The sequence below is a fragment of the Fundulus heteroclitus genome, chromosome 2 (assembly GCF_011125445.2).
Source record: "Fundulus heteroclitus isolate FHET01 chromosome 2, MU-UCD_Fhet_4.1, whole genome shotgun sequence".
NCBI classification, from domain to species: Eukaryota; Metazoa; Chordata; class Actinopteri; order Cyprinodontiformes; family Fundulidae; genus Fundulus; species Fundulus heteroclitus.
Genome location: NC_046362.1, coordinates 16387725 through 16413755, shown reverse-complemented (window position 1 = coordinate 16413755; position 26031 = coordinate 16387725). Strand labels below are relative to the sequence as shown.

The 26031-nt window shown below is 40.4% G+C and overlaps 1 protein-coding gene across 1 annotated transcript; it reads left to right on the top strand.

Annotated features, from left to right (window-relative positions):
• The first annotated feature begins 1180 nt into the window (after positions 1-1180).
• On the top strand, positions 1181-16180 carry sema7a (semaphorin 7A). Its single transcript, XM_036149396.1, has 14 exons — positions 1181-1909; positions 2002-2135; positions 3267-3308; positions 3395-3490; positions 3739-3841; positions 4008-4118; positions 5259-5401; positions 7090-7268; positions 7743-7851; positions 8887-9082; positions 9220-9332; positions 10673-10818; positions 11599-11657; positions 11750-16180. Exons 1-14 carry the CDS (start codon positions 1789-1791, stop codon positions 12166-12168), a joined length of 1971 nt encoding a protein of 656 aa, XP_036005289.1. The 5' UTR covers positions 1181-1788; the 3' UTR covers positions 12169-16180.
• Positions 16181-26031: the final 9851 nt, after the last annotated feature.

Sequence of the window (26031 nt, the reverse complement as noted above, 5' to 3'; positions counted from 1 at the left end):
GGTGTTCACTATGTAAAAAAACATTACAGCAAATGATTCAACGGTAATATAAAGTGTTTCTGCGAAGTCAGTCCTAATGCATGAGCAAACTAATTTACTACTTATAGCCCTTTAAAGTCTTCCACAGAATGTAGATCTCAAGCATTTGTACTTGCGGTAAAGTCCATTAAGGACATGCAAAATGTATAATGAAAACAATTTCCTAATTTTTTGCTACCATAGTAGTTGTAATAATTTAAATATAGTGTCTTGCAAAAGTATACACACACCCATTGAACCTTCCCATAAATTGTCACATTACAACTACAAACATACATATATTTTATGGGAATTTTATGTGAAAAACCAAGACAAAGTGGTATTCAATTGTAGAGTAGAAAGAAGTCAATACTTTGTGGAAAGACCTTTTGCTGCAATTCCATCTGCACAGATTCTCGATTGGGTTCATGCCTGGACTTTGACTGGGCCATCTTCCACATCAATATGTTTTGTTTTAAACATTTCCATTGTAGCCCTGGCTTCATGTTCAGGTTCGTTGTCCGGCTGGAAGGCGAACCTTCGCCTCAGTCTCAATTCTTTTGTAGACCCCAATAGGGTTTTCTTCCAAGAATGCCCTGCATTTGGCTCCATCCATCTTCCCATCAACTCTGACCATCTTCCCCGTTCCTGCTGAAGAGAAGCACTCCTCACAGCATGATGCTGCCATCACCATATTTGACAACGGGGATGGTGTGTTCAGAGTGATGTGCAGTGTTAGTTCCCCGCCACACATAGCATTTTGCATTTTGCATTTTGGTCTCGTCTGATGAAAGCACCTTCTTCCGCATGTTTGCTGTGTCCCCAACATGGCTTCTGGCAAACAGCAAATAGGACTTCTTATTGTTTTCTTTAAACAATGGTTTTCTTCCTGCCACTCTTCCATAAAAAAAACAACACATTTTTGCATGACTAATAGTTGTCCTGAGGACAGATTCCTCCACCTGAGCTGTGGATCTCTGCAGCTCGTCCAGAGTCACCATGGGCCTGTTGGCTGCATCTCTGATCAGTGCTCTTCTTGCTCCTCCTGTAAATTTAGGCTGACGGCCCTCTCTTGGTAGCTTTACAGTTGTGCCATACTCTTTCCATTTCCGGATGATAGATTGAACAGTGCTCCGTGAGATGTTCAAAGCTTGAGAAATATATTTTTTTATAGCCTAAGCCTGCTTTAAAACTCTCCACCACTTTATCCCAGACCTGTCTGGTGTGTTGCTTGGACTTCACGATGCTGTTCGCTCCCCATTATTCTCTCAACCAACCTCTGAGGCCGTCACAGAGCAGCTGTATTTGTACTGAGATTAGATTACACACAGGTGGACTCTGTTCAGTCATTGCCTATCAGTTCCCTATAATGCCAAAGTAATTCTGCTCTTATGTTGGCTCTGATTGGTTGTGCTTTATTTGATGGCACGGACTAAATTGTTAATACATATATTTGGTGCAATTGTGCATATCCTTGTGGAGGCAGACACAGTGTTGTGTTTGTCCTCTTATTTTTTCCTAAACCAACATTGCCGTTGTAATTGATAAAACATAAATGAATATATATATAAGCGTGGTCAAACGTAATGCGAGGTTGCGTCGTGTGTCATTTGGTTACGTGTTTCCAGACGAGAAGGGCGTCGAAGCGCACGCCCCCCTTTTTTTTTTTTTACTGCGGTTTTTTTTAAACGCGGTACGCACCTCGAAGCCCGGCTCAGATACTGCCGCAGTCCAGCTGTCCCATCGCTACATTTACCCGAAGCGTGCAAAATGAAGCGATGCGTTTATTTCGTTATGTGTCTCGCTGTGGATTTTAACCTGCTTCCAAGATCCTTTTCGAAGGACGCGCCGGCTCTTGGGTCCAGAAATAGTCCGAGGCTTCTGATCCCAGGTACCATTACTCTAAAGCTGTCATGAAAGCCAAATAAAATCCAATTCCTGCGCCCACGCAGCTAACAGTGCCACCCGTCTTGTGCTCCTAAGGAACACTCTGTGGTGAATATGAAGTTCTTCAGCACCACAATGTGTTCTCATACCAGGAGGAAGAACAGGTGCTTTATGTTGGAGAGACAGACTCGGTTACAAAAATTGATGCAAATACCAACCGCGTTATAGAGGTGAGTGTGACTCTTATCTCGGGTGTTTTTAGTCGTTTTTATTATAACATGATCGCTTGCCTTCTTAAAGTGCACTGGGGCCACCGTGGGTGGAGGGCAGTGGACAGCCTAACAATAATCCTTCATGTGCATGATTCAAGGAGAAGGAAAAGCATTAATGAGTTCAATTTTGTTTTAGCTTATCTATATCAATATCATTTTCATTTCGTCCTCCTCAAAAATCCATTTGTATGCTTGTCAATCTAGTTCTGTTTTGAGTTTGGAGCACACTGATTAAAAAACACAGGCGCTTGTATTTGAAATACTCTTTACAAAAACATTTTAAAACTGGTTATAATGTGGAGAGTTACATTATTGTAACATGGTTACCGAATTGTATGGTTGCTGTTACAGCTTGTTATAACATAGAACATGGCTTGGTTTGTAATATAGGTGCTCAGATAAATTAAGTTAGTATTTTGAGCTAAATCTTTGCCTGTGTATTATTTAATCAAAACTGAACTGAAATGTAATAACGTCGCTGTTTTTGTTGTATCACCCCATGATAATTAGTTGCCCCGATCTGGCCACGTCTTAATGTCCCCCCCTTAATTTGCCGCCTGTCGCATTATTTATTTATTTATGTTCGTAAATGATGGGTGCAGCTAAGCTGTTTTGATGCTGCCAGATGGATAATAGCAAGAGCTAAGATAACAGATTGCCGGCCCAGACCTGCTCTTACTGTACATGTGTCTGTTTTCCATCAAGAAGTTTTAATTTGAGCTAGGTGCTGGTGTTTAAATGACATGTTTGAAACCTCCTAACAGGGTGGAGTTTCAACAACTTCCTGGATAAATACATGGAAGCAATAGGCGTTGATTTCACAAAGGCGCATTAGCTTTTGGCATCAAAACATTTTGAGTGATATGTTATTAAGTGAAACAAAGATAGAAAGTCTAATAATGTTTTTGGATTGCCCAGTTTTTTATTTTATTTAATTTTTTTATCTTAGAATCACAAGAAATTGAACAACCCCCCCCCCCCCCCCCCCAAAAAAAAAAAAAAAAAAAACAGAACAAAAAAAAACAGAACAAAAAAGAATATCCTACACGTTTTCTCATTGATTTTTATTTTTTAATATATCCTTGGCAGAAATATCCAATTCCAACAGTTGGAGAGCATCAGTGCCCTGACGTGAGTTACCGCCACAGAAATGTGTGTAAACGTTCAACTAAAAAAACGGCATCTCAGCATTGTTTGCACTACACTCTGTGTTGCAGGGTCCCTGCAAAAATGAAATCACTGTCATTGAGAAGTTTCAGGGCGACCTGTTTGTATGTGGAACAAATGGACGCAGACCAATGTGCTGGAAAGTTGTAAGTGACCGCGCTAACCTCCGGATGTAAACACTACACATGGACCTAATGCACCGCAAATTTCTTGTTGATTTAGCAAAGCCAATGAGGCGAAGCTGATTGAAGTGGGGGAGCTGCTCTTCTTCTAGTTAAACTTTAAATGTCCCTGCTGTATAATTAAGTGGGGCATTGGTGTCTGGTGTCTCATTATTTTTTCACGTGGTTTCCAGTATAGTTCTCATTAGGTGTCTTTTCCTCCCTCTGTGCAGTTTCCCTCTGTGATGAATCAGACCTACGAGGTAGTGCAGAGTTACGAAGGAGTAGGCATCTCTCCGTTAGTGCGCACACACAACTGTTTGTCGCTCACAGTGGGTATGTCATGGCCAGATTTATAAAAGGTTTTAAGACCAGATTCGGGGCTACGTGCCCTCTTATGTAACCAAATTAATTCACTGTTCCAAGGTTGTGTATTTTTGCTTACCCTCTTCTGAATGATTCAGCGTTTCTTCCACCTGACCCGATGCTCTGCCTGTTCTAGATGGGGATTTATACGCTGCAGCACCCTTGGACGCTGATGGAAGTAATTTGCAGTTCAGGAGAGAAGCTGGCAAGCGAACTAATCTCTGGATGTACGACAGCTGGCTATCAGGTGAGGAAAACAGGAGGCTATGTTGGAGCAGGAGCTCACCGCCTACCGCATTGAAATTCTGATCTGCCGGCAAATGAAATTAATTCAAACAAACCAATCACATATTCACACATACACAAACTGACCAATCAGCATACAAGGGGATGCATGTATCCACTCGTATGGTCGGTTTTTCTACATGTGATTTTGTTTTTCTGTATTGCTGTAAAGGCTTATATGTGGTTTTCTTATTCTTAGTCTAAAAATGTGGTGTGCAGACATACTCAGTTTCCAAAGGGGATGTGTACTGCAGGTTTTCTGCCACGCAAAGCTTTTTGTGTGTAGGTCAGGAAGTTCAATTTGGGTGCACTTTGACCAGAGCACTTTCCACATGTTTGGCCTAACCCTCTAGGGATAACCATGCCTAGATGGGTTTGCAGATGTTCCATACTCTTTCCATTTTTGACTAATGGAATGAACGGTGTCCCGTGAGATGTTCAAAAGCCTGGGATATTGTTTTACTCGTGCATCTTCTCATTGTTCATCTTTTAATGTTTGTTTTATTTTGTTAGTAGAATATTAGCTCCTTGTATCTTGTTTCTGTAAGGTCTCTGTTTCCTCCCTGTCTTCAGTCTCCCTCAGCATTACCTTTGTTGCCTTCGCCTGTAATTCGTTATTAGTTGATTGCTTTCGCCTGCCTTCTGCTTTCCTTTCAGCTCTTCTTCCTCTGTTTAAACCGCCTGCCTCTGCTATTCTCCTGATCACACGACGTTCCAGCAAATCCTTTGCAAAACACTTACACCCTGCCAATACTAACTTCTGGGCCTTAACATATTTGGAATATTTTAAAATAAGTTCCCAGGTGTTCATTTTATAAATCACGTGAAGTGAGCGTGGTTCCAGTAACATGTTTCTGAGTATTGAGTGGCCTTATGAGGCTTTATAGTTCTACTATGTTAATGACTATATCAAATGTATATGCCAATGGTATTTTTATTTATTTTTTTGCTGTGGTTAAACTCAGTCAACCTTTACCGTGTGCTCCCCACAGGTTTGGTTTTACTTTGCTGTGATACATTTTAGTTTTTTAATATTGTCTTGTGTCACCACCCACAAATAAAATACGTATACAAGTATTTTAAACACAACTTCCTCTTGCAGAGCCAACGTTCATCTCTGCGTCCTGGGTGAAGCGGGAGAACGATCCGGAGAACGAGAAAATATACGTCTTCTTCCGAGAAAAGAACTCTGACCACAGCCCAGACGCTGATCCCTGGATTTCTAGGGTGGCCAGAGTTTGTAAGGTACAGCACACACACAGGATACAGCTGAGCTTACAGAATCGGCTATGAACTAGCCAAATGAAAGCTTCTGATTTAATAATGATAGCTGCTATCTAACACTCCAGTCTGAAATCAAATGGAACATGTGTTTTCCGAGCACTGTGACAACTTTAGAAGTGATCTGCTTACTTTTCAAGTTCTCTTGAACTGTGTGCAATTAATTTAAATTCCAAAATACTTTATTTATCCCAGAGGGAAAATAAATGTTGATGTAAATCATTCGGTCATGGAGTTATTATAGATGGTGATGGCTGTGGGCAGCAAAGATCTCCTGTAGCGGTCAATTTTACAACCAATCTGAAGAAGCCTTTGACTGAATAGACTCTGTTTTCCAATGACAATATGATGAAGAGGATGTTAAGGATTGTCCATATTTTAGATTTTATGCAAAATCCTTCTTTGCATCATCGTCTCCAGAACAGAACGAGCCTTCTTAACAGGTTGTTGAGCCTTTTTAGGCCCCTGGCTCTGATGCTGCTGCCCCAACAGATGATGGCAGAGAAGATGACGCTCTCAACAACAGACCTATGGAAGATATGCAGCAACTTACTGCAAACCTTGAAGGACCTAAGCTTCCTCAAGAAGTACAGTCTGCCCTGTCCCTTCTTGTAGACGGTTTCACTGTTGCGTCTCCAGTTCAGTCTGTTGTCCAGATGAACACCGAGGTATTTATATTCCTCCACCACCTCCACTTCCTTTCCTGTGACAGAAATCAGGTTTGATCTAATTTCTTCTAAAATCTACAATCATCTCCTTTGTTTTGTTCACATTCAAAATGAGATGATTGCTTCCGCACCATGCCACAAAGCGGTCCACCAGCTCTTTGTACTCAGCTTCTTCTCCATCTCTGATACACCCGACAACTGCAGTCATCTGATTATTTCTGGAGAAGAAGTACTGTGGCTGTGGTTCTGCGATCTATTGCCCCAGTTGGCTTGACTTTAAGTGAATGCAACATTTCAATTTTCTATTTGTGAAAGGCCATTTATGATTTCCCCTCTGCTTCATAGTTCCCACTTACATTGTCTTGGTGCATCATAAATAAACCACTTAAAAAAAAAACAATGGGTGTGAATGCCTTTTCAAAGCCCTTTCGACAGTTTCAGTGACATTAACATTGTTCTTTCCAAACTCCAGCCCATGTTTATGCGATCTGTGAACGCTTTGAGTAAAATAGAAACATTTAAGCCTGCATGTAAAACGACGACTACGGCAGGTCAGCGTCACTGTTTGCTGTTAACGTAACCGTCTGTTTCCACAGGGAACAGTGGAAAAAAAATGCTTCTGTTTGCAGGGTAATCAGTGTTAGCTTACGCTGATAGCTGCTGCCATTATTAGCTCAAAAGAAGTTATATAGTTGCTGTTTAAATAGAAACGGAGGGGAACTAAAAAATGTTGCTATGGCTTCCCGAGCAACACTTCAGTTTATGAGAAACATCTAAGTCTGTTATATTTAAAAAAACGTCTTCCTTAATTCAGCATGTGCTGCAGGGTGTTTTCACTTCCATTACCATAAAACTCACACTGTACATTCCTAAAAAGAGTGAACCTGATACACTGCAGTGGGACAGTAATACCAACATGATAAATAAACCTTCAATTAAAAAAAAAGTAATTTCCTCTTATAACCCGTTGATCTGTTTTTGCAGACTGATGTAGGTGGGTCAAAAAGATTTTTCCAGAACATGTGGACATCCTTCCTCAAGGCCCGCCTCGTCTGTGGGTTTCCAGACGAATCCCTCTACTTCAGTCGTCTCCAGGATGTCTATGTGATGCAGGCGGAAGACTGGCACAACACGAGGGTCTACGCTCTTTTCACAAGCAGCTGGTGAGGCGCTTTTTCTTCCTTTTTTCCTGTCGGAAACTAAGCAACGGCTCAAGTAACAGAATGAATACATAAAGGCAAGGCAAATTTATTTATATAGCACAATTCAGTACAAAGACAATGCAAAGTGCTTTACATGATTAAAATATATAGCAAAAATAAAACAGGATTAAAGCAAGTAGGAATAAAATGTAGATAGAAAATAGAACATATTAAAAAAAAAACTAGTGGTGTTTCAATTAACTAGAACAGTTGAAGGCAATCCTAAACAAATGTGTTAAATGTCAAATGAAGGGTGACAGGATGTTTGCTTTTGGTTATTAAGTTCAAACTCTATGAGATAATCAAAGCGCTGCTCAAATGCCAGTGGAGCTGCTTCTCACCACAGCAGCTCATGAAGCAATAAGTTAATAACAGCTGAAATGTTGTGGGCATCAGTGGTACAATGACCGCTCTCTGTTGTTATTTCTATTTCAGGAACTCAACTGCGGTTTGCATCTATTCAATAAAAATGATTGAGGAGGTATTTGAAAATTCAACTTTCAGAGGCTATAATAAAGATATCCCTACACCAAGGCCTGGAACAGTAAGAATCTAATTAAAAATTTCATCAGATGGTTTGATCTTTGCATGTGCATTTGTTTGGATGCGAGCGCTCATGTTATTCGGAAACCATAGTGTTGCATCAATGGGTGTTAACATGGAAGATTAACTTTGTGTTTCCATCCATTTGCTGTGGAGATTGTGGTTCAGATTGTTTTTCAAGTCTGGTGTGGCCGTTGAAGGAGCCCATGTGTCATACACTGGCCGGTCAAAGTGTTCACTGCCTTTGGCATTTTTCATGTTTTGTTGCCTCACAACCAGAAATGAAAATAGATTGAGAGTTTGCATCATTTCATTTACAGAACTTGTCTACAACTTTAAAGATGTATTTTTTTTTAATTGTGAAACAAACGACAAATTCAATTCAAAGAGCAGTTTACGGACGTAAAATCTGTTTTTCTACATTTTGTCTGTCTTATAGAAGATCCCAATAAGACACATTGAAGTCGCTTGTAATGTGACAAAATATGAAAAAGTTCAAAACCTTTGCCAGGCACTGACACAATCCACACCTTTTCCTGTTTAGTTTGCATTGGGTGTCCCTGAAGCAAAGCAAAAAATAGATCTTCTTGCTAATTATTAGAAAAACCATAAACATAAAAAGGTTAACAATACGTTCAGAGGGTGCTGTTTATTTTTTCTCCGCAGTGGGACCTTCAAGGGTTTGCAGATTTACTTACGTAAATTCAGGATGAGAGGCACAAATGCACAGCCACTTTTAGGTCTTTTCAGCTCTTCTTGAATACCAAACCTTTGCCCCAGGCTAAGATCCCAAACGGGTTTTGATTTAATGTTGATGTTCTCCTCTGCGATGTGGCAGAAAAACATTTCCATAATATAAATCTCCCTCCTTCATGCTTTGCTATTTAGTTTCTATGGATATTGGGTCATGAATTTAACTTAATTCTGCTCACTGTTCATCACCTTCAGTTTGAGGCTGAGTCATTTTGTTGCTCTTTGTTAAACTTCCTTCTTTTAAATAAGTATTTGTGTGCTTGTTTTTTTTTTTTTTTTCCAGTGCGTGCCAAACAGCAAACTTCTGCCCCGGGCCGTTATAAACGTGGTGAAGGATCATCCTGAAATGGTTGCCTGGGTGCACTCCCTCCATTACAACTCTCCTTTTTATATAAGCAACTACAATTACACCAAGATAGCTGTTGACCGGGTCCAAGCAGCAGATCGGCAAATGTACAATGTTTTGCTCCTTGCTACTGGTAAGCCATGATTGTCTTGTTTCTATTTGTCCTCATTTCACCAGGAATCATGCATAATTTAGGGTCTCTGCTGGTAAACAATGGACTAAAAATGTTTCAGCCCCTGAATAACAGCACAGAAATTGTTGTTCCAACAGATACTGGCAAAATCCATAAGGTCCTAGAGGCTGGTACGGAGCCTTTCATCATATCGGAAACACAGCTCTCCAGCAAATCAACCATCCAGGCAATGAAGCTTGACTCTAAAAAGGTACAGTTTTGCTAAAGGAAGTGCTTTCTAAATATTTTAAACATCTAAAGATACGATAAATAATTTTTAGATGATTGAAACTATAAACCCAAGTACTCAATGTAACTCACCCCAAAATCAACTTATTTTTGCAGATAAACTGGGCCTAAAGGTGTCACTTTAATGTTACTGACTGTGTAGTTTTTTTTTTACATTTTCATGTGATCTTCTGTAGTTCTGCAATATTTGCTTTAATTGCCATAGCCTTCTTAGGGTTGATAGGTGGCTATTGCAATTGAATTGTCCTATTGGTTCAAAAGATGCATGCTGTTGCAGTCACAGCCCCGTGTTCGGGTATAAAAGCATCTCAGTCAGACTCAGTAGCGAATCAGACTTGAGGTGGAATCACGAGCTTTGGGAGCCTTGGTCGATAGCGTTGAGCGTTTGTTAATGCTTTGAACGATCCCCACGCTTGGCCGTGCACCTCACGGTCTCCTGCCAATGCCCACTCTGGTGGCATTTTTGAAATGTGTCTTGGGGGCGGGGTTATGCTTTTACAATAGGGTGAGTTAGTTGTTTAAAATTTTGAAAAGATGGGGAAAAAGTGCAAAATATGCAGCCTGAAAAGTTTTGTTCTATAGAGCTATTGTTATCTTTTGCAGAGCAGCAAACCGTTTTTCATCTGCTCCTGTTTGAAGGTCGTTGTTGTTGAATAGTCCCACCCCTCTCGTCCTTATTATCGGTTATTGCACTCTCAGTTACAACTCACAGCTGCTTCCATCTAGAGATTCCTTGTATCAACCACTGACACCAAAAGACACAAACAAGCTGGGCTTTCAAAACTGGGAACAATCGCTTTTTTTGTAATACCAAAAGGGTTCATTTCTTGTCTTTTGTCCATTCATTGATGCAGTCTTTGAGACAGTATTATGAGACTTTAATGGGAGGAACTAAAGAGGATTAAAAAGAAAATTTCAAGGTTGCAGATAATTCGTGATGCAAAATAAAAGGTCAGACAAAACCAGAGCATAAGCAAATCTCCCTGGCAGATAACTCAATTAACCCCATACACCTTCCTGGCATACTGAAACAACTTGGGGACAAAGTACTGCATATTTAACATGTGAATAAATGAAAAGGACACTCACTGACTAAGGGGCTTCATCATTAAGTTTTAGGGAATAAAAACACTGAAAGGATAAGGAGGCAAAGTTAATGCTACTCGCTTCATATGGACTTATACTAGAGCATGCAAATGTCTGTATAGCTTTTAATTATATTTATAAATGTTGTCTGTACCTTGTTGCATTAAATGACACATGTTTAGAGCAAACTCTTTTTTTTTTGTCATATTTCCACAGAAAAAGTTAGTGGTGGGTTTTTCTGAGAAAATATCCATTGTGGATCTTCAGCAATGCAAAAAGTACAAGAACTCCTGCGCTGACTGTGTCCTGGCGCGGGACCCATACTGTGCATGGACCACATCTGGATGCACCCCTAATAGCCTGTAAGTATGAGCTGCATTCCTTGTTGCTCACAATAGCCAGAAATCCTGCAAGGGGCCGTTGGTTTTGAAAAATTCAGTAAGTCGTCCACTCGGCTGTGATCAAGAAATGTCAAGAAAAACAACCTGTTTGGGTTGGGGTGGAGAGGGGTGGGGGGCTGTTTCCCACGGACTTTATCAAGTTTTATCAAAACAATCCTCAGACTAGTTTGGAGGCTTCATAAACAACTCGTGATCTATCTGTAATAAAATCAAAAACCAACAAACAAACAACAAACACGAATCCTAAAACATCCTCAACATTTATCGGTATCCCTCGGTAAAGAAAAGAAGCCTTAAAATATATTCATGTTTTATCACTGAATCATAATTGCACACTGGAAGATGTAGAATAAAACCAAACTCTTTATGTGAGTAAATTTGTTCAGTGCAGAAAAAGATCTCATTGAAGGGTAACTCACCCCAAACTAACCTTTTTTATTTTTTGTTGTTGCTAGTATACTACCTACATGGATGTCTTGTAGTGCTGTCAACATGTCATTATTTTTGACAAATACGTATTTGTTTGCAAATAGATTGCAGTTTGCAATATGCCCAGGCACAAATGGCTACATTTCTTCTGACATGCAATGCGGTTATGTGTCTTTTATGTGTCTTTTTGTACAGTGTGCATAAATATCCAGTTTAAACTGTATGTGGGGGCCACTGCTGTATTGATAGTTATCTGGTTGTGGAATTAAGTTCCCATATAATTATTGAAAGCCTTTTGTCTTTGGTTCATAGTGGTGGCATTCAGAATATAAAGGATGGGCACACAAGTGTATGTTCTACTGCAGCAGATGGTAAGTTATAAGACGCAGCACACCATACCAGAGCACCCATGTCACATCTATAATAAGCCTTCTTTTTTTTTTTTTTTTCTTTTTTTTTTTAGAGCTAAAGCAAGTGACCAGGTCCAAAAGGCAGTTGGATTCGCTAACGAGTTCGAGGACAGTCCACTCAGTCCCCAGAGGTGTCCCCTTCTACCTGTCCTGTCCTATACATTCCTATCACGCCAAGTACACCTGGGAGCATGAAGGTCGTCACATTCCTTGCCTGCAGATGCATTCAAACTGTCTGCACCTCATTCCTTCCATGGCAAGGGAAAATTATGGGAAGTATGACTGCGTCTCCAGGGAGAAGGACTATACCAAAACGTTGAAACAATACCAGCTCATGGAGCAGGAAGGTTCAGATGAAAAGAAAGACAATAAAGGCTTTTTTGATCATAAACTGAATGATGCACTACGGCTTGTTCCTCAGCTGAAGTGGAGTTTAATACAAACTTTAGTTCTGTGGGAAATCGTGAGATAGTTTCTGCTAACATTTTTAGACTTGCGCTCATAGCTATCGCCACAGTTGTATTTATTTATTTTTTACTCTAGCCTACACCCTAATAAGCGCCACATCGGGTTATTTATGGCCTGTGGGCTCTTTAGTTATAAATTCAGCTCTTGCTTCTAAAAACCACTAAGCATGAGGTATACTGAAACTATGGACTCATTGGGTGTGTAGTTTAAATGTGCCTGACTTGTGTGCGGAAGCGGTATGGCTCTAGCTAACCTAACATCAAAATAGGCAAAGCTGATCTTTGCCCGCTGTTTTGCCACCTGTACTGCTTTACCATTTATGGGGCTCACTCTGCTGTGGAGTGCATGTCACATTCCCTTCTATCTTAAGGGCCTTTACAAGAGATGACCTAATGCATTGTGCACATAGAAAACACTATGGATCACTTTGGGGGACGTCGGTCTCTATGTCTCAAGAGGTTAGTTAGTTCCGTTGTGTCGACGGAGAGGGGGAGGATTGTGTAGCGCGTGGAGTGCTAGATTAACAGACCGAACGGAGCTTCGTCTGAAATGAAGCAGCACAAGAGGAGCTTAGCTAAAAGGCAAATAAGGTCCTTTTGCTGGACCATCTATCACCTTCAGCTTGAGATATGGACGATGACTAAAATAACTACATTCCAGATGAACTGGCAGAGATCAGCTACATCCGAAGGGTGGCTTGGCTCAGCCTTAGAGGCCAGGGAAGGAGCCCCATCCTCTGGTGGGAGCCCAGGTTAGGGGCACAGCTCATCTGCATCGAAAGAAGTCGCCTGAGGTTGTTTAGATGTCTGGTGAGGATGCCTGCTAGAGGCCTCTCTTTGGAGGTTTTCTGAGCGCTTCCCATTGGGAGAAAGATCTGTGATGGACCCAGAACTCTTTGAAAGTACAAAATATCCCTTATAGCCCAGGGACACTTTGCGATCGGCCAGTATGAGCTGGGGAGAAGGATGTCTGGGTATCCCAAATGGACCTGCTACAAACATGGCTTAAACAAACTGAGGGCATTAGATGAATGGATGGAGTTACCCATTCACTAAAACATGTAAAACTTAATTAATTGGCGAAGAGTTTGGGTGGTATCCAAAGAGTACATGTAAATGTATAAGAAGTAGCCGCTACCAGCTTCCAGAGAGAAAAGTATGCCACGCAGAGCAGCATAGTTTGCCTCGATTGGGACAGAAAAGGTGCCTGTGTAAAGATTTCAGAGTCCTGAAAGAGTACTGTATAAAACTTAATGTAACTGTAGTTTATCTTGAATAATAATAATAATAATAATAATAATAATAATAATAATTAATAATAAGAATTAATAAGAATTATTACTAATAATACATTCAATATTTTCAGCTAGTCTATTTTTGGATCTCTGAATTTTATTTATGATGAGGTTCACGGCTCATCATTACCTATGACATCTTTCCAGAGAAAGAACGTTCTCTGTTTAGTTTTATCTTTTGTTTGGACCATAGGGATGTATCCAGCTAAAAACGTTTTATATTTTTGTGAATTATTTATTTTCTTAATTCTTTTTTAATTATTATTTATCCTTCATTTTAATTCTGATAAAATGTATCCTCTGTATTTAGCCCATCCCTTAGGGAACAGTGGGCTGCCACTGTGCGGCAGCCTATGGGCATTCTGGGGCTAAGGGTCTTGCTCATAAACACAGGGAGGTGTCTGTCCGTTGCAGCCTCTCCAAAATGCAATGCCCATCTCTCTAACCAATAGGTCACCATATTTATTTATATTTAATATAATATAGTTAATAAATGTGGCAGTGGTGAAAAGTTCTAGTTGTTAGAAACCTATGTTTTAAAGTGTTTGTAACTGTTATGAAATGTAAAAGGGATTCTGGGTAATCTTTAGAGCGATGACTTTGATGCTTTATGAGGGAAAACAATAAACGTACATTTTTTACCCATTTTTTTGGGGTGAAATTCTTGCATTCATGCAAGTGGGGGGCGCACAGAAAACATTTGAGAACCACTGGCCTAGTGTATGTTAACTATCTGGAGTTGGACTAGTGGGTGTCAGTTGCCCGGCCTTTCGAAATTAACCAATTTAAACAAAGCGTGTGCCAGTTCAATTTGACAATGAGAAACAGCCTTGCGTCAAATAGGGTGAAAGTTGCCAACAATGCTGTTTGGCAAGCAGTCGAAATTGCAGCAAAAAGGAGGAGATGGCTCAGCAATGTGCAGAGTCAGGATTTTTGATCTATAGGGCAAATGTGGCTGAACATGGAGCTGCAGGCAAGGAGGAAAATGAGACCACAGAGACGGTTCATGGATGTAGTGAAAGAAGGTATGCAGACGGTTGGTGCAGCAGAGGAGGGTGCTCGGGACAGGGTGAGATGGGGTGAGTTCTTAAAGGGGAGAGTCCAACACGGTGTTGTTTTACATTTAAAACACCAGCTGCGTTGGTGTTTTTGGCCTGTTGTCATACATGAGGTCAGGAAAGAATCTGCATGAAATCAAAACCATTTCAACACAGACGAAGCTCTTAGGAGTCAAACATCCTTCATGCTGAAAAGTTTTAGTTTGTATTTTCTCCCATTACAGGCTGTACCAAAGCTGGCCTTGGTAGGACTGTAGCCACCACAGCTAAGACTATTTTATCTTTATCTGAGCTGAAACATGTGATGGAGAGAGAAAACTGCACACCCAGTCATTTTATTCATTGAAGTGAGGGGAAAGAAAGGAAGTTACGAGAGCCGTTTAATTCAATCAAATTTGCTGTAATGGTTCCAAAAAAACTGAATCAGTTTCAAGCCGAAACAGTTCATCACCACTTGCGTGTGCCAAGACGTCCATTGGAGTTCATAAAATATGAAGTTCCCTAGTAGATTTCCTCTCTGCCTCTTTCCTTTTTCAGGATAAGAGGTTATCTGTGTTAAGTGGATCAGTAAGGGGTGGAGTCATGAAGAGAACCTGACTGCTTTAACCTGCTTTCATTGTAATGATTAATGCTGGAGAACCCAATATTCAGCCGGACACAGAGCTATGTTTTTAAAAGGCTTACTGTGAGGATGAGTAGTGGCTGATGACGCAGGCAAGCAGAACCAGACTTGATAGATGACTAACAGCTGATGGAGGACCAGAAGATGCAGGCAGGGTGAATGGCAGAACCAAACTGACCAGGGGTTGCAGGCGGTAACGGGCTAAACCGATGATGAAGGCAGGGACGGACCAGAACAGGTGACGTGAACCAAGAAACCACCAGAACGGGCAGAGCAAGTGGCTGGAACTGACGGGGGAAACAGGCAGACTTGTGCAGAACGCAGACACAGGCGACTTTATCGGAAGAGTCCAGCTGACTGGGCTCACAGGAATTGGTAGAGGCGGGGCACATCACAAGAGATGAGATGAGACATTGTGTCAGGGAAGAGTTGGCTGAGGCAGGTGCATGTGGACAGGGAAACAGGTGAGCAGAGTTGGAAGTAATTACTGGCAGCAGGTGGAGTTGATCTGGGCTAATTGACTGATGACTGAGCTGATTGGATAGTGGACGGAGGCTGAGAGGTGATGGTGGGATAGGATAGTGGCAGACTGAAGTCCAGAAAATAAACATAGCTTCTATTTGCACTTTAAAACTCGTTCACTCAAGCTTTCTGCGAGTTGCTTTTACGTAGTACAATTGCAGCATTGCACTATATTATTGTGTTGTACTAAACTATATTCTACTTGTTTCTGTTACAATTTTCACGTAGAAAAGCAATAACCTTTTGTGAAACGATGAAAAAGCAATAAGTTCCCTGGAAAAAATATGAATTTTCGATAGTCGTGTATACTCTGGATAGCAATATTTAGCAATGTTTAGATAAAAGGCAGCCCCACTGTTAAGAGACACAGCTGTCGATTGTGGAATAAACCAAAGAGCAGGGCTGGGTACCCTTCACATATGAACCGATACCCGGTACCTGGGAATCGGTACCTATTTTCTGTACTTCTGTGTGTGTTTATGTGGTAATAAATTAGTTTAACATTAAAATATCAAAATTACTCAGTGTAATGTATTTTTTTCACAATACATAAACGTGTTTGGATCTACAAATGGACCTAATGAAATAATTTAGGAATATAAATACATTGCTTTAATCCACATTGCACCACTCGCCGCTGCCTCAAGAGAGCGACTGCAGAATGATTGGTGCTTTCATGGGAAGTCACCAATAACAGAAAAAAGTTGCTAGATTTGTAGCTAGTTGATTTTTTTTTAAGGTTGCTAAAGGGGTCTGTAAAGTCACTAAATATGACAATAAAGTTATATTATTGGCAGCCGTGACCAGCTGCTTCTTCACATTAGAAGTATTCAGCTCACAAATATTGCAGCGAGCGTAAGCTGCATCGCATTTTGAAAAGTGGAGACATATTCGTGAATCTGAACGCTCACCGCCCTGAGCGATTAATTTTATTGTTTCCTCTTGCAGGGGAAACGGTCATGCCACAGGGAACTGTAACTGTTTCCCCAAGCTAACAATCATGAGTCAAGCCACATGAAAACAAATGTGCGGACACACACACGCCCCAGTCTCCATTATCTTAACACAGTGCAATGAAACTGAGGGCAGGGGAAACAGGAGAGGAACGAGGAACAGCAGGGAAAACGAGAAATTATAAATTATGTGTCACAAAATATTTTCTTCATTTACTTTCTTGATTTTTTTAAATTTATTTTTTGTATTTGTTTATGTTTTCTTTTTATACTTTTAACGTAGGCCACAGAGCTTTAAATCTGTATGCTGGCATTTCTTGTTTTCAATTTCATGTTTGATTTTCCGGTAAACATTAGTAAGGCCTATTTATTTTATATGAGTGGCATTTAAGTTAACATTTCATTAATATAAAAATGTACAGTATTCATAATTTTTTTTCTCATTTTGCTTTTTATTATTTCCCATTTTAAGCATTTATTCTTGTCATTTGAGATTAATAAAACTCATTTAAAATCCAAATGTTTAGTCACATTACATTTATTTGCTTCTTTCTCATGCTGGAGATGCTATTATGAATTGGACTATTTTTCTCAGGTAATCAGGAATTATATATTTTTGCAAATGTGATAGAGTTTTGATCCAGAAGTTGTATTTAGAGACATATTTTTGCATTTTTCCAATGAGCAAATTACTGACAATTCCCGTGTAGACCATGTGGATTTTAAATATGGCAGCAGCGCTCCTTCACTGGCTGTAGAAGGGTCCCCTCTCTTGCAGGGAAGTACTGTACTGCTTTAATTACAGCCCAAAAGAAGCAGGCAGTAATCATTTTTAGATCCAAAAGTCGTATTTAGTGATATTTATTCCCTTTTCCACCTGAATGGACTGACGTCCGGCTGGCAAAACTTCAAAACAAAAGGTAAGGAGAGAGGCTGGAAAGTCTGTTTCATCTTTTACTTATTTAACTGTAAAATAGCGCACTTGGTGTCACTAAAGCTGTGCTTATAGCCTATTTTAAATGTAAAGGAAGAAATAATGCAGTTAAAGCTCTATGAATAGCACCCTAAATGTGACCTAAGCCAGGGTATTTGCCTAATATAATGCAAGGAAACGAAAATGTAGTAATATGAACTCAATGATTCGCTAAATGACTCAATTGAACAAATAATTTTATTGTAGTGATGCGGTACACTCAAAAGAACTGTGGTGCCCATCACTACTTTGTTGACTGGACCAGCGACTGCTGACGTCATTCCGCTCTTATGCGTGTAATACTGGGTTTATGTCTGGCATAAAGAAATTGCTCCCTCTTCCACTCCCATAGTCATTGTCAGTGTCACAATGATGCGTTTAGGTACCGATACATGGTATTATTTGATTATATGCAAATAGGTTCTTCGTAGACGGAATTTGTTCGGTACCTATAAAAGTAAAAAAAAAATCTGTACCCATTCCTACGAAGGAGATGATCAATGATTAGAAGAGGTTGCAACCTTGGCATTAACTCGTTCAGCAGCAACATGGCAAATGGGAGTGCCCTGCTACCACTGCTGTTATAATTATTTTCTTTACATCATTCTATGTATTCTAAGTCTTTCTTCCACGTTGTGCTTTTATCTATTTGCATGTGGTGCTATGTGTTTAATGATTGTTCACGCTGTTACAGATCCCTGAGAAGCACTGTCTCCTTTTATGAATTCCATGGTCCAGTACCAGGTAAGCACGAGGAGCTCTGGACTAGGTGTACCCAGTACACTGGTTTCACTTGGAAACAAAGTCCTTGTTCTGCAGAACTGGGGAACTGTGGACCAAGGTGACCCTGGGAATTAACTGATTTGATTATTTCCCCCTCAGACAATCTTTCCGTGTGTCAGGGTTCGTTAACCTTTTTGAAAAGGTCACATTCGTACAAGAATATTGTTAACTTGTAGACCAACCCACGTTTCTGTTTGGGTGCCTGCGTGAAATATTCACATGACTAGCATCACTCATTGTTCTAACAGTAGAATATGAACAACAGCATCTTTTTGCCTGGATGGTTGGAGATGTACAAGGTGCTGTCCAGTGACACATAAAAATATGTAGAGATTTAAGATTTAATAAAACACCTTTCATCAGATCAGGCCGTCTTCCTCTAATGCCTAGTATTAGTTTTTCTGAAGATTCTAATGTACATCTTTTTAAATGATGAGATTTATGAAGCCTTGGGCCCCAGTAACCCAATATCTGCGGTTCATTGGGATTTACTCTCTCACAGCAATTCAGTCCCACAGGATCCTATAAGGGCTGCGTTTCTGAAGATCCCATGACAGCTGTCTAGTCATCACAATTTGACTCTCTGTCAGACAATGAAATCCTCACGTCTGCACCTTTTTCTGCTTCCTATAGCAACCTAAAGGACAATGTTTTTGTGTTGTTACGTTTTGTTTTTTGTTCAGGTATGTCATAGCTGTTTTGAAAGGGAAAAATCAAATAGTTTATAGTCTTCTGTTACTCAAGAAATAATGAAAAAAGGGGGACAATGCCACAGAGCGTGTTCACAATTACATGCTGAAAATGTATATTGTTTAATGGAATATAGTCATCCAAACCTTTTTTTTATAGCAGCATTAAGATGCCAAAAGGCTGATTGCAGCAGCAATGTGTGTGCATTAACAGAGTCAATGTGTTAAAGTAGCCTCCATGACCAAACATGGCACCCACTGGAGAGATTTACTGCATTATGAAACATGTGATACAAAACGATTGTTTGCACAAAAATGCAATTGTGCAAAATGTTTAACTTATTAAGTAATAGCAGTAATCTTAAAAGTTTCTGTGATTATTTAGGTGTGATATTAAATATATATTATATTGTGATTTGCATGTGTAAAGCACATCTTACTGATTACAAGTTAAAAAAATCTTAAGAAAAAGCCTCATTGTCGTTTCAAGGCAGTATTTTATGTGGGGCAAGGATGCCTTAGTAAATTAGGACACTCAGTAAAGGTAATCTGCCTTTCCTGGATCTCGAGACTAAACACTCTTAGTGACGATTAGGGCGATGCTTCCTGTTTGCACGGATACAGGAATCATCCCTGAAAATCTCCACAAAAACATCTTGGTGAAACAAATTTCTCCCCAATTAAATTGTCTTGCATTAAAACCCGCCATCATGAACCACGTGCCCACTTTCTGAAAGTATCAAAGAAGACGAATGTGTTACTTGTGCCAACAGATTCTATTCCTCCAACATAACAAAGATCCAACCCAGTATTAGTTCCTGCAGCCATAACACAGATGTTTTTATTTTATTTTTTAGCTCAGACACAGAGAGCAGGGTGCACCATTAGGTGTGTTGTTGTCAGACTTGGGTGGCTTCAGTACAAAGTCTTCGGCTTAGCCCTGAGCTGACACAACGCCTGATTCAGCAGCTAAACACCCATGTGACAAACTGTTTGGATTATCAGTGGGTGCTTGGCTGCTAGTAGACATTACAATGAGGGTGGGTCTTTCTCTGTATGGTTGTTGTGAGTCATCCTCCTGTGCCACCCAAAGCAGTTAAAGCCAAACCATTTTCTCCTTCTGTAGCGGGAGAACAACAACTTGTCAAGATGTCACCGCAGGTTCACGTCTGGCCTTGATGCTGCGCAGCAAAGCGTCTCTTAATCGGATTTTCCGTTGGCCCATTTAAAGAAGCATGCTCTGTATGTTTTATCTCTGAACCCCTGTGACGTACTGGTGACACAGTGCAGTCTCTTTTTGACAGATACGTCCCCCTTCCAGTGTATTCCGATAAGCAGCGAACCTTATGCAGCTGCTTGGCTCCCTGTTTTGCATTTACGTAGGAGATTTAGGGTGGTAGGGTAGCCAAAACATTTTATTGGGCGTGTAAAACATTACAGTCTGCCTCTCAAAAGCTTCCACACCCATGTTAAAATGCCAGGTTTTTGTGATGCAAGAAAATTATGCTGTCATGAAATAATTTTCTAAACTTCTCATTTAGTGTGACACATATATCTTGCGCAAAACAAAGCTGACCAGTTAGAGGGGGAGAAAAATTAAAGTAACAGGGGTACAATAACCTGTAGAATAAGTTAGCACACTCTTAAACGAACGCTTCCATCAGCCCTCCTGCATCTCAATGACAAGGTCTGATGCATAAGAACTTCATAGTACTCCAGCAGCTTCAAATGAAGTCTCAAGTGAGAATCTAATGTACAAAAGGGTCCAACAGTTCTTCCAAGTTCTGTGTCGCCATCATTTAATTCAGTTTCAGTATTCAGGCTTTTCAGGTGGTTATTTATCAGTATTCCTTAAATTAACTTGGTCAACAGGGTTTTCTGACGCTGCCTTGCAAATGTTTTTCAAATCTATTCGATTGTGAGAACGTCTCTGGTCCACACCCTTCTCTAGACCTCAAAGAAGTTTGGTTGAATTTACTCTGGACACTGGCACACCCATTCCAACATCAACATTTTCCTCTCCTTAAGCCATTTTGTTATTCTTAATGATGATATGGGTGTATCCTTTGACAAGTTACTGGGAGGCTACAAAAATCCCCTCTTCAGCTTTGTAGAAAACATTAGGAAACAGGACAAAAAAATCGAAGCATTTTGAATAATTATTCTTGCACGTTCAGGACATGTCAACTTTTAATCAGGGGAAGTGTATCTTTTCCTTAACTCTGTAATTTCACAATTTGACAAGGGAGGGCGCTGTTGGGACGTAGAACTGACCTTAAAGTGTTTTCTTTCAAGGGACTCAATAGAAAAGAATATCATAAAGAATGCCATTTATTTTTAGGAATTCAATTAGAAACATATAAACCATTTCAGGATGATCCTTCACTACGTTAATTGTGGCCTGTGGGGCCTGTGAATGTGAGTATAGCCAATGTTCCATCGACAAACACTGTTAAAAGATACTAAATGTTCATCAAACTGTTTATTGCTTTGTATTGCATTCATTTTGAAGGTTTCCTCAGTTTTGGGCCATTGTAAGAAAATGCTACATGATTAAATACATTGTTGCGACAAAGTATTTGCCCCTTTACAAAATTCTCCTCTTTTTGTCACACTTAAATGTCAAAAAATTTCAGACAAAAATAAAATGACTAATGTGAAAAAGCAGCTATTGACCCCCTAAAAAATTCTGGCGCACCCAATAACATTCAAAAAATCACATGACAAGTGAAATGAAGCCAACCTGTGCAGAGCTGCAGAGCTCCACAGCAGAGACTGGAGGATCTGTCTATAGGACCAAAACAAGCCGTACACCCCATAGAGGTGGGCTTTACAGAAGAAAGCCATGCAGGAGTGTTGACAAGGCAGGTTGTTAGTTTGCCAAAGGGTATGTAGGGGGCCTCTGCAAATGTATTGAGGGATGTGCTCTGGTCAGAGGAGACTAAAATTTAACTTTTCTGCTAAAGCAACACTCAAGTGGTTTAAGCGGGGACATGTAAATGTGTTGAAATGGCCTAGTCAAAGTCCAGACCTCATTTGAATTGACAATCTGTGGTTAGACTTGATCATTGCTGTTCACAAGCACAAATCATCCAGCGTGAAGGACCTGGAGCAGTTTAGCCTCAAGGAATGGTCGAAAATCCCAATGACAAGATGTGGTGAGCTAATAGAGACTAATCTGGCGACCCAAAGATGTAATTTTCCACAAAAGGTGGCTCTGCTTTGGGAGGGGTCAGCTAGTATGCACACTGATGTTTTCTTTTATTTTGCTGTTTGACTTATTAGTTATCTTCACAATTAAATAAATAAATAAACAAATACATTTTCAAAGTTGTAGGCATGTTCTGTAGATGAAATGATGCAATTTCTCAATCTGTTTTAATTTCTGGTGGTTTGGCTTAGAATTTAAAGGAAGAGCCGTAGGGGATCAATCATTTAAAATGGTTTTCTTAATTTGTTTTCACGGTGTTTTTAAAGCTTGACCGAGCTAACAGGCATAGCTTCCACTAGCGTTCTTGCAACAAAGCTTTGCTGATGTGTTTGGGTGTGATTTATGGTTATAACAAACTTTATTTCCTTAAGGGTTTTATACACCGATAGGATTTTAGTGTTTGTGTTGTCCGGTTTGCTCGTCATGACCAAATAGAGCTTAAAAGTCTTTTTAAATTAGCGCTGAATGTCCGCGAGCATAGTCCTATTAGCCTCCAGAATCACTTACTGCTAATACCCTAGTTAAACATAGTTACAGTTTGTTTTAAACATATTGCTTGTTCGCTCCATCATCGTTTGATAGAACTACGAGTGTTAGTACAGCATTAACAGCGAAGATTAATGTCGATTTAATGGTGCTTGTGTAACTTTAGGATTAAACTCAAAATAATGTAAACAATGGCCACAGGCAGTGGCGTTCTGGGTAATAGGGAGGACCGGGCCATTTCCTGATTTTCTGATGAAAATACAATTTGTTCTTATTCTTGCTAATCTCCAGATATTCTGTTTGCTACCACCAAAACTCAACCTTCCTGAGTCCATTCCAGCTGTCGGCTTTATTCTTGTAAAATATGTTTTGTTTCTAGATATACCCCCGTGGATGGATCAAATGAAGCAGAGCCCAAATGTACAAATAATCACTGAATAAACTAATAAAGTAGTTTTATGTTCTTGCCAGTATTATTACACTCCTTTTTTTTTAACAATGGAGAACTGTTATTTTATTGTATTTTACCACTCATGCAGAGTGCCTCAAGGCTCCATTCTCGGCCTCTTCCTCTTCTTTCTTTACCCCGTACCTTGGGAGTCAGCTAAAAGAAACCAGTGTCCAGCCTTTTTTTTTTAGGCAGAAGACAGTCAGACTTTTATGACACACACACACACAAAAAAAAAAAAAACTTCTCAAAAGTTTATATTGTTTGAGAGCATTGATGTCTCTAATATCAGTGTTGACCTGGGACCTTAAAGTCAGTATCTGCCACTGATTGCTACAGACCTGAGTGTAAGACTTGAGAATATTGTAATCTTAATTTTGATGGACCATTAAAATCAGTCTGACAGCTGACTAAAGATTTTAATCTATGCTTCAATTGCAACTTGGTTAGATTCCTGCACTGCATTTTACTCTGGGCTTAATACAACTCTGGTGGCTTGATTCTTTTAACTGGTACCGGAAAATGAAAGCACATTTCTCTGGTTTTAGCGGCAATTCATTGGCTACTGGTTCACATTCTGATTTCAAATGTTTTATTTTTTTTATTATTTTTAAATCTCTTCATGGTGTTGCTTTTCAGGATCTATCAGACCTGCTTCATTTGCATGCTCCTTCTTTTTTGCTCAGGTTGACAGATCAGTTTTTATTAGTCATCTGAAAAACAAAGAGTGTAGAGAGATAACCACATTTCTCTGTCGCACAAAACTTTGGATTCAAGTCGCTTTATATATCAGGCAGGCCATTTCATTTCTGTGTTTAATGTTCTCTTTGAACACAGTTTGAGATGTTAGCTTTTGAAGTTTTTATTGTTTTTGTGGATCTGCGTTTTATTTTACATTTAGCAGGTGTAACTTTTTTTTCTGTTTTGAATTACTAGTTTTTAGATTGTATAAATAATGTTGAGGGGGAAAATATGGTTGTTTTGCAAGCAGAAGTTCTTCAAAAAACAGCTCAACAACACAACGCAATCTTTTTTTCTTGACTTTATCAAGAAAATATTGTAGCTGATTATAAAAGACACAATATGAATGATCAGATTCACCTCCAGGCAATGAAAACACCCCCGGTTGTCATTAATCTACAGGTTTGTTTATAAATGTAGGTCCGTAACCAAAGCTCTCAACTCTCACGCAATGACCGTGTGACACATGCATTTCCCTGACTTCACACGCACACACGCCACACATGGCATTTCTCAGGCATAAAAATAAAATTGGGCCATATGGGCTGCAGATAATCCGTTCACAGTGCTGTCCGTTTAGAGCTCTGTCTAAACCCCGCCTTCTGCGGAGCTGTTTCGGCCTCTTTCATTGCTTGTAGCTGTTGTCGTTTGCTAACCTGACAAGTCAGATTGATAACATGTAGCACTCTACATTCTGCACATTATCAATCCGGGACTGCTTCAATCGAATCCCTTTGGGGAAAGGAGGGACGTTTAGCAGAACTCTCCGAACAGGTTGGGCAAAGAGACACCTAGTGCCCGCCTACCAAAGGTTGATTATAGCCAATCACAGCATCAAATTAAAATGTAAGCACAAGGCATCATGAAAAATCCTAAAAAGGTAAGCTAACCATTGCACTTTTTACTGTTGTTCTTTCAAAGAAGAAATCGTAGATTCTCACAAAACAGATGTGACAGCAGCAGCTATGCGTGCGTCCTCCTGTTTATTTTTCCAAGATGGCGCTGCGCAGGCAGCAGCCAGTCACATCGGCGGTATCCCTTCTTTTCCTACTTTCTCCTTTTTATTGTGTTTTCTGGATTGCATGTATATTTTTGAATACCGCATCGGGTATTCTGAGCCTGGATGCCCTGAAGAAACCAACTTTTGGGACTCTATTGATTATATTTTTGTTACTTTCGGCACATTTCGATGCCGCGAGTGGAGATCCCTTTGTCCGCAACTCCGAGCGTCCCTTGATCTACACGAGGAACCAGCTTCTCGGACTACGTGACTCCTCGCGCTGCGGCCCCGTTCATCACCACGCTGAGAAACTATACATCCCCGCAGAAATACGGAGGAGGCGGAGAGGATGTCGGGGCGGGAGGACGAAGCGGAGGAAAGGTTATTTACCATCGGTTGTCACGGGAAACGTTAGATCTTTACGGAACAAGATGGAGGAACTCACAGCACTAACCCGTTTCCAAAGTAAGTACAGAGACGCTAGCATTATGTGCTTCACGGAGACGTGGTTAGATGGATCTGTCCCGGACTCAGTGATCTCCACGGACGGCTTTAAACTTATCCGCGCGGACAGAACTTTTGCGGGGAGCGGAAAAAAGAGAGGGGGAGGGCTGGCGGTGTTTGTGAATGAGAGGTGGTGTAACGCGGCGCATGTTCACGTGAAGCAGCAGATATGCTGCTCGGATGTTGAACTTCTCGCAGTGAGCTTAAGACCTTATTACTTGCCGAGAGAGTTCGGCCACGTGATCATGCTCTGTGTTTACATCCCTCCCTCCGCGGACGCCGCCACCGCGTGTGAGCGGATCCACGCCGCTGTAAACAATCTGCAAACACAGCACCCCCGCGCTCTCCTGCTGATCACAGGGGATTTCAACCATGCCTCTCTCCGTTCCACCCTCCCCACGCTCACCCAGTACGTCACGTGTAAAACAAGGGACAATAAAACGCTGGACCTTTTTTATGCTAACGTTAAGGACGCTTACACCTCCTCCCCCCTCCCCCCTCTGGGACGCTCAGACCACAACCTCGTCTATCTGCTTCCCCATTACATTCCACTGGTGAGGAGACAAAAGGCACAGAAGAAGTC